The 11,971-nt window shown below is 56.2% G+C and overlaps 1 protein-coding gene across 1 annotated transcript; it reads left to right on the top strand.

The window, feature by feature from the left end:
* The first annotated feature begins 1,798 nt into the window (after nucleotides 1-1,798).
* Nucleotides 1,799-11,686, top strand: TNS4 (tensin 4). The gene is made up of 12 exons (XM_066566721.1): nucleotides 1,799-2,291; nucleotides 5,616-6,042; nucleotides 6,193-6,602; nucleotides 7,410-7,496; nucleotides 7,936-8,055; nucleotides 8,306-8,398; nucleotides 8,654-8,731; nucleotides 9,121-9,192; nucleotides 10,176-10,344; nucleotides 10,642-10,710; nucleotides 10,931-10,957; nucleotides 11,484-11,686. The coding sequence occupies exons 1-12, from the start codon at nucleotides 1,799-1,801 to the stop codon at nucleotides 11,611-11,613; spliced, it is 2,175 nt and encodes a 724-aa protein (XP_066422818.1). The 3' UTR covers nucleotides 11,614-11,686.
* Nucleotides 11,687-11,971: the final 285 nt, after the last annotated feature.

The raw sequence follows: 11,971 nt of genomic DNA, 5'->3' as shown, positions 1-11,971 counted from the left end.
GCTTCGAATTCCCTACACTTGATGAGCGCGGGTGTCTCTCTAGCAAGATATGGGGCTTCTCCGGGGTTATATAACTCAGCCAGGGCAGAGCTGCCCTGTTTGGAGCCGTCCCCCGTTCCGGCTCTCGACACCTGGCAGGGTAATTAGTCACTGATTACGGGCGGTGACGCAGGGCACCAGCCCAGCTCCTGCCCGCGCCCACGGGGCTGCGGGATTGCCTGGGAGCAATGTGTCTGCTTCCTAATCCTGTGACTCCATCGTTAATCAGCCCGGGATAAGAGAGTAAATAAGTCTGTCATTGGAGGCTGGTGCAGGGCAGGACATATATTTTACTAAGTGTAAAATGACCGTGTTCACAGGGGTCTGAGGATGAGGGAAGAGACAAGGATCTGACTCCATGTTCCAGAAGGCTTGATTTATTATTTTATGATATATATTATATTAAAACTATACTAAAAGAATAGAAGAAAGGATTTCATCAGAAGGCTGGCTAAGAATAGAATAGGAAGGGATGATAACAGAGGCAGCTCACTTTGATTGGCCATTAATTAGAAACAACTAACATGGGCTAATCAAAGACCCACCTGTTGCATTCCACAGCAGCAGATAACCATTGCTTCCATTTTGTTCTTAAGACCTCTCAGCTTCTCAGGAGGAAAAATCCCAAGGAAAGGGTTTTTCATAAAAGATGTCTGTGACAGTGTACCCCTCTGTTTGTGAGTGTCACACACCAGATCTGCACAGGATGTGGAGAGGGAGCCCTGAGCTGGGGCATCAACTCCTGCCAGCAAAGCTTTGGCTCTGCAACTCTGCATCCCCCGTGGTCCCTGGCAGGGCTGCCCTCCCCAGGGGCCAGAGAGGATGGTGTGGTGCTGACACAGGGCCTGGATGTCCCCAACACGGAGATCTGGGCTGGCACAGTGGGTACAGAGGGGTGCAGGGTTGTTGTCCTCATCCCAAGGCAGAGGGACAGCTCCTGCCCAGCAGCAGGGGAGCAGCAGATGGGGGAACCCCATTTGATTGCTGATGCAGCAGGACAACTTCCCCACCTCTAAACAGCATCCTAAGACCCTTTTTCCCAGACCTCTGAGGGAAGCCAACCTCATTCCATAAGGGTTTATAATGGGGAATAAAAAAACACTTTCTGCTTAAAGCAAAGTATTCAAAGCCTATCTGCAGTCAGAGTCCTCGAGCAGCACCACCACTGAGGCAGCAGCCACGTCCACAGGCCTCCAGACTTGTGTTGTACCAGGAAAATGAAATCCTGGATTAGCTGTACACCCTCTTGCAGGACACTGCCCTGGCAGGCAGCTCCAGCTCTCTGCCCCACAGGGCTCCAGCCTTGCTGGCTCCTGGGGGTCAGGCTCCCATGAGAAGGCTGCTAGAGCCTTCATTTCATTCTTAATCCAGAAAAATAAGCAAATAAAAGCAGGATTCCATTTTAGGCCTCTGTATCCTGAAAAGCTGCTGCCAACGAGCCTCTCATGTGCTTGCCCGGCTGCGCTGTGGCGCTGGGAGCAGAGGCTGGAGGGGCTGGAAAAGCAGCACAGGGGGACTTGATCTCATATGAGCTGAATTCCAGCTTTCACTCCAGTGGAAAAGTCCATAAAAACGGGGATTTGGGAGTCTGCTCCTGCCCGGGGCATGCCTGTGTAACCACTCCTCTCTGCATTCCTCAGATTCCTATTCCGCTGGAGACTGGATTGGAGACGGGGTCTGAGGTCCCTGCTGGAGGGAGGAGAAGGAGAAGGAGGAGGTTTCCCTTGGCCTCTGAGCTGTGAAAGCGGAAAACCAAAGCATGTCACAGGTCATAGAATCCCACGTGCTGCGTGTTGGGCAGACTGTGTGCATTTCCTCACCAGAGGAAAGCAAGAGCTTGCACCCAGCTGGGTACCCCAGGCTGCCGGGCAAGTACGTCTACTACTCCACAGAGAGCTGGACTAAGCCCCCCTCCATGGTGCACCCCAAGGCTCACCTGCTCCCCAGGTGTGGAGCCCAGCCCCTGCCAGAGCATGTGGCTGCCCACATGCAGGGGAAGGACGAGCAGAATTCCTCCTTGGAGAGACCCCCTGCACCGAGCCGGCCTAAGGAGGAAGAGAACAACAGCACGGGCCCTGAGGACCAGCCAATGTCTCCCTCTCTGGATATAACCATAGAGACTCTCAACAAGATGATCCTAGAGATTGATCCCACCTTCCAGCCACTGCCGTGCAGGCCAGTGAGGGCTGCAGGCCAGCCTGCTGCTCAGGGTGACACTGCAGCCACCAAGAAGCAGGAGCAGGAGGCAATAGGTGAGGCAAGGGCAGCACTCGGGTCACCAAAGCTCCCATCTGGTGAAAATCAGAGCCTGGTTGGGCACACGTCTGTCCCCTGGACCCACACAAGGTCCTGTGCTCCTGGGGAGGCTGGAAATGGGCACCAGGGACATTCCCTGCTGTCCCCCAGAGGATCAGTGTCCTGACATCAGGGCTCCATATTAAGGAGCAGGAGTTGTGTATCCAAGCTCTGCCTGACCCCAGTGCTTCCACAGCCCTTCTCTGATCACTGTTGATGTATCTCATGTCCAGGCAGCTCAAAGGGGTCCAGAAAGGAACAGGGAAAACAGCTTTTGGTTCTACCTGATGTTCATTTCCCTGTGTTTGAAGAAAACAATTCTCATTACAAATGGGACTCGCAGCTGTTGGAAAACTTCTAATCCCAGCTGTCACCACCAGTGACGGGCTCTGGGTGCCCAGTGAGGACCCTGCTCCCCTCAAGGGCAGCAGAACCTTTCCCAGGGTCACACTTGGCCTGTGGGAGCACATGGGTTTGCAGCCAGATTTCCAGAGCCCTGGGCTAAGGTATCGAGTGTTGCACAACCATCCCATTTAAGTGTTCCCAACCCTTGTGCCAGGGCTTGTGCACTCCCTGGGCAGCATACCTGGCATAGGCAAGGCACCAGCAGCACATACCAGCCCTGTCTCTGCTCACAGTGCCTTATGTGACCCCTTGTGCAACTCTTCCCTGTCATCCCTGCAGCCCAAACTCTGATTTTTTATTCCTGCCTGGGCTCTCCTGCTCATTTTGGGTGTTCAACACCCTGTGCATGGGGCAGCCCCAGCACATGGGGAGCTGACACTGCTGACAGGACAGGTTCAGGGTGGTTCAGGTGCCTCAAGCCTCACTGCTTCCCAAAAGCTTTACTGCCCATCCTTGCCTTTACACATGGAAATACCTCAGCAATCAGTCCCCAGGCTTCTTTCCACAGCAAAGTCAAATGTGAGGATGTTAAAGACAGAAAAAAAAAAAAGAAATTCTCCCTGAGCCCTCATGCAAACATAAGGAGAAGGATGAGGTGGGTGTGAGGGTGCTGGTGCTGCAGCAAGGCAGCAGCACTGCAGGAGCCAGGCAGTTCCAGAGCAGACAGTGTCTGCTTCCTGCTGGGATGGACAGGGTGGCCTTGCAGATAAAATACTGTGCCAAAGTGCAGATCCAGCTCTGGCTGCTCACTGCCTGACCCATTCCACTGCTCAGGGGCTGGAGCCCCAAGCAGCTCCAGAGTTAACGTGCGAATGGTCTGGAGAATCTAGAACTGAACATCTGGAAAGCTGGCCATGAGTTCAGTGGGGAAAGCCTCACTCCAGCTTTCATTTTCTTTTAACAGCTCTTGGTTTTTTACACAAACTTCCTCCCATAGTGCAGTGTTCACTCACTGCTCCTGCTCCAGCCCTGCAACCTGTGCCCTGGTGTGAGGGTGGCAGGGACTGAGGGTGCACAAGAGAGGTGAAAGGGGCCTGTTCTTGTCTTTTTTAGTGGAGAACATGAGGAAGCTTTAAACATGGCACTCAGTCTTGATGGGCCCCTTCCAGCTCAGCACAATCTATGAAATGCTGCAGCAACAGGAGGCACTTTCATGAGAGGCTCTGTTCCCTCTGGATCCTTCTAGATCCTAGAGGAGAAAGGAGATCTCAGACCTCGGCTTGCGTGACATCTGGGCTCCGTGTTTGTGGCACTTTTGCCACTCCTTGATGCTGGAAAACTTGCCAAGGTCTTGAGCAAATATTTGAGGTTTAACCACAGGTGATAAGAGGAGCAAAGGCAGAGAAGTAGGAGGTAAAAGGCCTCCTGAGCCTGGTGTGCAGACTCTTGTCAGTTCTTTAAAGAACAATTAAAATCCCCATTTCTTTCTCATTTTGGGGAGATATTGACAAAAAGAATCTGGCCAGCTCACTGCAAAGGTTTGAGCACTGGTGCCAGGGCACATGGACACAGAGCTGCCCCCAGGCTGGGCACTGGAGGAGCTGCTGCTGGCAACAGGGCTATGGAGGGGCAAGGCTCTGGCTCTGGCTCTGTTCTGCCCTGATCCAGCTGTGTCCCCACTGGGGACCAGCCCTCCTGGCACACCCAGTGCCTCCTTGGCTGTGTTTATCCAATTTTCTGCTTGGATTGGCACAAAGGAGCTCAGGGAATCACTTCTGTACAGCCCTGTGCTTTTCCTGCTCATCCAGCTCCCTGCCCCAGTGTTCGGGTTGATGCTGTGAGCTGCTAACACAGCAGGTCCATCAGGACCCGTCACACCATGGGCAGGGAGCTCAGGGCTGTCAGAGCAGTTTGTCTTTGCTGCAGCAAAAAGGATTTTCCCTCTCTGAGAAACACCTTTGAGAAAGGGAACTTTGCTGAACTCCATGGCAGGGCAAGAAGCAGGAGCTGAAAGCGAAGCTGGGCACGTCCAGGCTGGAAGGGAGGTGCACACCTCTGGCTCTGGAGTGATTAAGTGATTAACCACAGGAGCAGCTCCCCTGGGATGGGATGAATCTGCCATCGCTGCAAGCACTCAAATCAAGTCTGAGTTGCTAAAAGGGCTCTTCCAGCTCAGCCAGAAATGCTGGCTTTGTCCAAGGAAGCCTGGATTTGATGTGCACCAGGCGCTCCTGGTGCTGGCTGTGAGGTTCCACTGATGCTGTTGGACAGGAGATGCTGTCAGGTGTGTTCCTGTGTCAGTGGAGGGGCTGGCTCTGAGCAGGACACAGGCACAGAGACTGCTCCAGAGAGATCTGTGCAGGGTGGGAGAAAGGAGGAGGGAGCAGCCAGCCCCTGCCAGGTCTGTGCTTGCTGCCAGCAGGGCTGGTGCTGTACACCAGGATGTTGCATCTGCCCCTGTGCCACGTGGATTTGTCACTGCCTCACTGCCCCAGCTGTACCTGGGGCCAGGTGACATCCCCTCTGCCCAGGGTGTGCAGGGCCACCCTCCGAACCTGACGTCACCCCGGGGGGAGCAGCCAGGTGTTTTTCTCTTGAGTCAGGTACAAACAGAGCAGCTGCTGGAGGGAACACCCTCCTCTGGCTGCAGGTCTCAGCAGGCCCTGGCTGGGTAATGCTGGCGAGGGGGGTCTGAGCAGCCAGACGTGACCGCACGTAACCCCCTTCCCTGGGAGCCTGCCAGCACTGAGGGCATCGCTTCACCTTGGGCTCTGTGAGGAATGAGCCCCCACAGGGTCCCCAACACGCTGCTGGACCCCCAGCCCTGCAGAGGGGGAGCCAAAATTCCCAGCAGGAAGAACAGACACATGTTCCTCACAGAGCTTTGCACACACCAGATCCTTCATGAGCTCCCCTCTCTCTCTCTCTCTCTGCAGACATCAAGTACATAGAGCTGACACCAGGCAGAGCCACGGGGCCTGACCTGCCACAGGGCTCCCCCAGCCCTTCAGGCACCCCCTTCTCCAGGTCCCCTCAGACCAACAGCTTCCTGCCCCAAAAAGGGCCACTGGGAGGCAAATACAGCTCCGGTGACAGCGTGGTTTTCTCCAGCCCACCCGGACCCCCGAGTCCCCAGCCAGCCACGCTGAGCTGCAGCAAAGCATCCGAGAGCAGCAGCGCTCCCTGGCAGTGCCTGGCAGGACACACGGACACAGCCTCCTGCAGCCCCGGGGCCCTCAGCAGCTCCCCAGGTGTTGAGAACCTGCTGAAGCCCGTGCAGGTGCTGAGGGCCCGGCAGAGGGGCAGCTGGGTGTCCCAGCTCTCCACCAGCCCTGGCTCTGACACCAGCTACATCCTGGGCAGGTAAGTGCCACCTGTGCCCGCTGGAAGGGCCACAGGGCAGTCCCTCATTCCTTGGGCTGGCAGATGATGCCCTGCAGGGTTGGTGCAGTGGCTGGCAGGGTTTCTGTGTGTCAACAACCCCCTGATCTGTGCTCTGTCTCCCTCCTGCAGCAGCACCCACTCGCTCCACAACGACGACTCCGATGCTTCGGCCGCTGCCTCCCTGTCCCCCTCCAGCTCCCTGGGCAGCCCCTGCTCCCCTTCCTCAGGCATCGTGGCTCACCCCAGGGAGGCTTTTGGCCAGAGCTCCCCCCAGCCCCGGGCAGGGACCTCCCCCAGCACCTCCTTGGCCCAGAAGGGCCAGGCCAGCAGCTGCCCCCCCTCCATCCTCACCTCGGCCGCCGACATCCCAGTGCTGCTGGTGAACGGGTGCCTGGAACAAGGAGATGGACCCCCCCAGCTGGCCAGAGCCCCCCCAAGTTCTGCCAAACAGCCCCCCCTGGCCGGCTGCAGCCCGGCCTCGAGGCTCGGGGGCCTGAACAACGCGCAGTCAGCACCCACCCTCAGCTGCCTCTCAGACAGTGAGTCACGGGCAGGGTGGGGAGCAGTGCACAGCCCAAAACTGCTGGGAAACGGGGGGCAAACCCCGTTTTCCCTCTGCTTTAGCTGCTTATATTCCCTCTGCTTATAGACACAAAGGATGAGAGGTTCTTGCTGTGTTTCCCTGTGGTCCGGGTGGTCTCCAGGCTGAGGGTGGTGACCCAGCATTAGGCACAGCTTTCTGCCCACCGGTGTCCTGGGACATGGGCTCAGCAGCCAGGAATGCTCTGCTCCCTCCAGGAGATGCAGATGCACCTATTTATAGCACCTGAGAATGAGAAACATAATTCTGTGCTGTGCTGTCCTGTTTGCAGACCCAGAGCGGGTTGGGAGGAGGGGCTGGGGTTCCCGTTGGCTCTGAGGACACCAAAAGGTACCAGGGTTCACAAGGTCCCTCATTCAAGGGCAGACACTGGGGCTATTGTTCTCTGGAGGAGATGAGCAGAGGCAGCTCTCAGGGCAGAGGGTTTTAATTGGAATCTTTATGGGAATAGCAAGAGGGTCAGATCCTGGTGTAAATCCCATGGTCCAGGGGATTGTGCAGGGCTGGGCAGGCTGGCACTGCCAGGGGATTCCATGTGACCCTCTCTGCACTACATCACAGCCTGCCAAGAGAGATAATTACATGGAGAACGAGCTATTCTGAGGAGTGGGGAGAAAAGGATTCAAAAGGATTGAAAAGCCTTCAGCCCCGGCCACCCTGAGAGAGAAATGTCTTTACTGGGCTCTGCCATCTGGGGAAGTCCTTCAGGTTCCTGCTGGCCTTGACACCCTGTGGTCTCTTGCAGGTCCCCTGAAGGCTGGGCAGCCCACCATGAAGTTTGTGATGGACACGTCCAAATTCTGGTTCAAGCCAAGCATCAGCAGGGACCGAGGTGAGGCAGGAAAGGCTCTGTGGGTGTGACCCCACCTCGGGCTCTGGCCTGTCCCCAGAGCTCCCCAGTGTCCCTGTGGGGGCTCAGTGGGGGCAAATCAAATCCTGGTGGGGGCTGATGGGTGTGGAGGGACCCTCTCAAGGGTTGTGTCACAGCCCCTCGGTGTCCTCCAAGCCCAGCAAAGCTTCTCCTGCCTGTCACACAGCACAGCCTGGGCAGGGTCTGAGTGTCCTGGGGACTGCAGGGACCCGTGGGACCCAGCCAGGGCCCTGCAGGGACGCTGCAGTTGGTGGCACACCAGGGATGTGCGTGTCCTTGGCACATGCTCCAGAGCTTTTCCTGCTGCTGCCAAGGAGGGACTCCCTGCAGAGCAGCAGGGCACAGGGCAGGGAGTTCCCACCTGTTGTGTTTGGCTGAGCCCCTGCCTGTGCTCTGACAGCAATCCAGCTGCTGAGGAACAAGGAGCCGGGCACGTTCCTGGTGAGGGACAGCACCTCCTTCCGGGGCTCCTTCGGGCTGGCCATGAAGGTTCCTGGCTCTCCCTCGGGCAGCCAGACAGGTAAGGGGGTACATGGGGGGGGCTGCTTCAAGGGTTTAAACTGAAATTACTCAGAATAAACCCACAGAGAAGCCACAGCACTCTGGTTTGTGGCAGAGAGCCTCTGTGTGTCTGCTTCTCACAGGGGCTGGCACCATGATGGTGGCACAAAGCAGCTCCAGTGATGCCCTGGGACAGGACTCTGGGGTGGCCAGGGGTGACACAGTGGCACTGGGGCTGCTGCTGATGCTGATTGTGGTTCCTCTTGCAGGTGAGGAGAGCAGTGACCTCGTCCGGCACTTCCTCATCGAGTCCTCCACCAAAGGGGTTCACCTGAAGGGCGCCAGCGAGGAGCTGTACTTTGGTAAGGATGGTGCTGTGCCCACAGCAGCCCTGGCAGCCCCAGGAGCTGTTCCCAAAGCCCCTGGAAGCACCAGCCAGGACCAGGTGAATGTGCTGCACACCTGCCAGCACAGGAACCCCCCAGCCCCAGGTCCTGCCTGCCCTTTCCGTGCTTCCAAAGCAGGAACGTGATCTCCCTATTGGGACGCTGTTGTGGGTCTGTGGGTGGGGGGCTCCAGGCAGCAGCCCCCCCCCAAACTCACAATTCTGATTGCAGGGAGCCTCTCTGCCTTCGTCTACCAGCACTCCATCACCCCTCTGGCCCTGCCCTGCAAGCTCAGCATCCCCACCCGAGGTAGGAGATGCAGCAGGAGGGAGGCTCTGGGCGGCCCCTCCCGCTGCTCCGGGGAGGTGGGCGAGGTCCTGGCGTGGGGAGGGGTCTGAGCCCCCCTCCGGGTGCCTGCGAGGGGCCGCTCCCCTGGCTGCAGGTGGAGCAGGGACCTGCAGAGCTGACCTGGGGACGGGAGGGCGGTGGCTCCTTCCCGCTGGGGGCAAGGGAAGTGGGAGTGGGAGATCAGAGGTGAATGGAGAGGGAAATGAAGCACAATTAAGTTAATTACTGCTCTAAACCCTTGCAATTAGAGTGGTCCTGTGCCTTTGAGCCTCTTGCGAGATAAGGAAAGGCCAAAGAGGTGACGAGCTCAGCCTGGCCTGTGGCATCACTCCTGCTTGTCCTTTGTGCAGATCTCGCTGATGGAGAGGACAGCCCTGACTGCGCTCCTGAACCTGCCCTGTCCCTGGCCAGGAAAACTGCAGGTGAGGACAGGAGCCAGCTGCTGGCCCTGGGGACAGCCTTGGGCATGCTGTGACAGCAGCAGGTCACCCCTGTGCAGGGGTGGGCACTGGTGGGACATCCCCCTCCAGCTTCCCATGAGGCTGGAGATAGCTGCAGTAAAATGAATTTTACTGATTTTTTACTGCAGGATTTCTGCAGATTTTTCCCTGGGTTGCAAGGAAACCTGATATTTTTAAGGAAAGGAAACTTTGAGTCCTCAAGTTGCTTGAAAACACAGCTCTTGAGGTCATGAGGCTGATAAAAGACCCCCGGGTTCCACAGTTTTAAAGAGTTTCTGATTTTTAAGCCTCTCTCCTGATGGGCTTCAATGGGGGTGGAACATCTGGAGCTTTAGGAGAGGGATGGGCAGTCAGGGGCTGGTGAAATTCCCTTACAGGGCACATGTGGGAATGACAGAGCAGGATGGGGAAGGGTCTGTGCACCTCAGCCTGGGTGAGCTCCAGGTGAGAGCAAAGAATGAAGGGCAGGAGACCACACGGACGGGTCACAACGCAGGCTGGGGAGCTGGAGACTGCTTTGTTTTGCTGGAAATTCTGAAAAATCAGTTGGCAGGCTGGAAAGTTTAGTTTGACCCAGAACAGCCCTTTAAACAGCTCAATCAGCCTGAAATGTCATGTTTTAGGTTGGCTGTCAGCCCTTCGTTAGCTTGGGGTATTTCTGCTTTTCATTAAAGGAAATATGTAATAAACAGAAAAAAAAAAACCCAGCAAATGTGACATTTAGAAACGGGAAATTAAATACTTTGACTTTTACAACAATTAGTGCAAAGAATTAAAGCAAACCAAACTAAATTAGTGAAGAATTTCTGAGTCACCAAATCTTTTAATTTTCATCAAAACAAACCTGACCCGGGTCCATGTGAGGGATCTGCAGGATGACCCCTGGGACCCAGCCCTGCCTCTGGCCCGGGTCACATCCGTGCTGAGCTGTGCTGTCCTTGCAGTGTGCAACGTCCTGTACCTCAACTCAGTGAACGTGGAGACGCTGACAGGAGCCCCAGCCATCCTGAAGGGCATCTCCTGCACCTTGGAGCTGGAGACACTGCCCACCCCAACCCTGGTGCACTTCAGGGTGACGGAGCAGGGCGTCACGCTGACCGACGTCCAGAGGAAGTAAGAGCTTGGATGGGCCAAAGGAGGGGGAGTCACGGAGAGGCAGCTCCCTCCTCACTGCCCAGCCTCAGGAAAACCTGTCCTGGTTGGACAAATCCATGTCACCATCCAGGGATGGGTGTGACCCTTTAGCAAGGGATGCTGTGTTTGGTGGCATGGCAGGGAACCAGCTGCACTCAGGGTTGGGGTTTTGGGATGCCTTGAGACCCTCAGTCTTCCACAAGCATAACAGGATTTGAAAATTCATGTCCTTTCCCAGGCCCTTCCCTTTCCTAACGATCCCCTCTCCTCTTCCAGGGTGTTTTTCAGACGACACTACCCCTTGGCTGCCATCAGGTTCTGTGGGATGGACCCTGAGAACAGAAAGTGAGTTTTGGGCAGCCGTGCCTGTCAGAACCACCCACCACTGCTGTGCTCCCTTCCCTGTGGTTCCCAGTGCCTCTGCACCACTTCAGATCCCAAATCCCATAAAACTGCCCTGGGCACACCGTGCTGGGGTGGATCTAAACACAACCCTTGGCTTTGCAGCTGATGGAATGAGTTAAACATCAGCCTCTGAGCAACTCCCATTCTGTTCTTCCCCCAGGTGGCAGAAGTACTGCAAGTCCTCCAGGTAAGAGCAGGGACATCCTGCATGGAGTGGGGGGCTGGAATCCGGGGGAATGCTGCTGCTTTGGGAAGTGGCTGCATTGCAGAGCAGAAAAGAATGAGCTCAAAAATGAGGAGGGGATGTGATAGAAGTTACCATGGTGGTAGGATGAGGCGTGGGACTGATGGGTGAAGCTTTTAGGGGGGGTTGCTCTGTAGGTTTGGATGAGAGGTTTGGCTGAGCCCAGTTTTCCACATCCCCTCATGCAGAACCCCTCATCCAAATCCCACAGCCTTCCCAGGGACTTGTGCTGGGTTCAGGAAGTGAGTTTATATCTGGCTCTACCTTGTGCTCAAGAATCTTTTCACAGCTGGGGAAGCCTTGCCAAAAATGCTCCTCCCGGCTGCTTGGCTTCCAAGGAAACGTGATTGGGGAGCGGGCCAAGGTGGAATTGCTGGAACTGGGATTTGGCTTTGTGGCTGGGCTGGTTTCAGCCTATTCCTTCAGATTCCTGGATGCAAACTGAATAAGCCTCTTTTCTTTCACAAAGAATCTTTGGGTTCGTGGCCAAAAGCCAGACAGACTCGGAGAACCTCTGTCACCTGTTTGCAGAGTACGACACCGTGCAGCCAGTGTCCCCTGTCATCGACCTGCTCCGCCAGCTCCTGCCCAGCCCGTAGGGACACAGCCCTGGGACACTCAGGGCAGCAGCTGCCCACACACTGCTGAGCTTCTCCTGCTCCCCTTCTCCTGCTTCTGGGTTGCATTTTGGCAACAGCACGTATTTTGAAATTTTTTGTTATGCACCACCACATCAGGAGCCTCAGCTAAAGACTTTCAGCTCTGGTGGGATGAGATGCCCCTCCAAGCCTCTCCATGGGGCACTGGCTGCCCTGGGAAAGGGATGGGAGCTGTGCTCTCAATGGAACCACTGTCCCTCAACTGGACTATCTGCTTTGAAGGACCACAATGCTCTGGCTGGGGTTTCCACCAGCCATGAGGTTCCCTGTTCTTGGGGTGTCTGGGCTGGGGGAGGTC

Source organism: Molothrus aeneus, chromosome 28, assembly GCF_037042795.1.
Source record: "Molothrus aeneus isolate 106 chromosome 28, BPBGC_Maene_1.0, whole genome shotgun sequence".
Classification (NCBI taxonomy): Eukaryota; Metazoa; Chordata; class Aves; order Passeriformes; family Icteridae; genus Molothrus; species Molothrus aeneus.
This window is presented reverse-complemented; position numbering and strand designations above follow the sequence as displayed.

Coding starts and splice junctions, on each gene's coding strand:
- TNS4 (XM_066566721.1), top strand. CDS start 1,799: ATGTCACAGGTCATAGAATCCCACGTGCTGCGTGTTGGGCAGACTGTG. Junction 2,292..5,615: donor GCAGGAGCAGGAGGCAATAG/GTGAGGCAAGGG, acceptor CTCTCTCTGCAG/ACATCAAGTACATAGAGCTG. Junction 10,958..11,483: donor AAGTACTGCAAGTCCTCCAG/GTAAGAGCAGGG, acceptor TCTTTCACAAAG/AATCTTTGGGTTCGTGGCCA.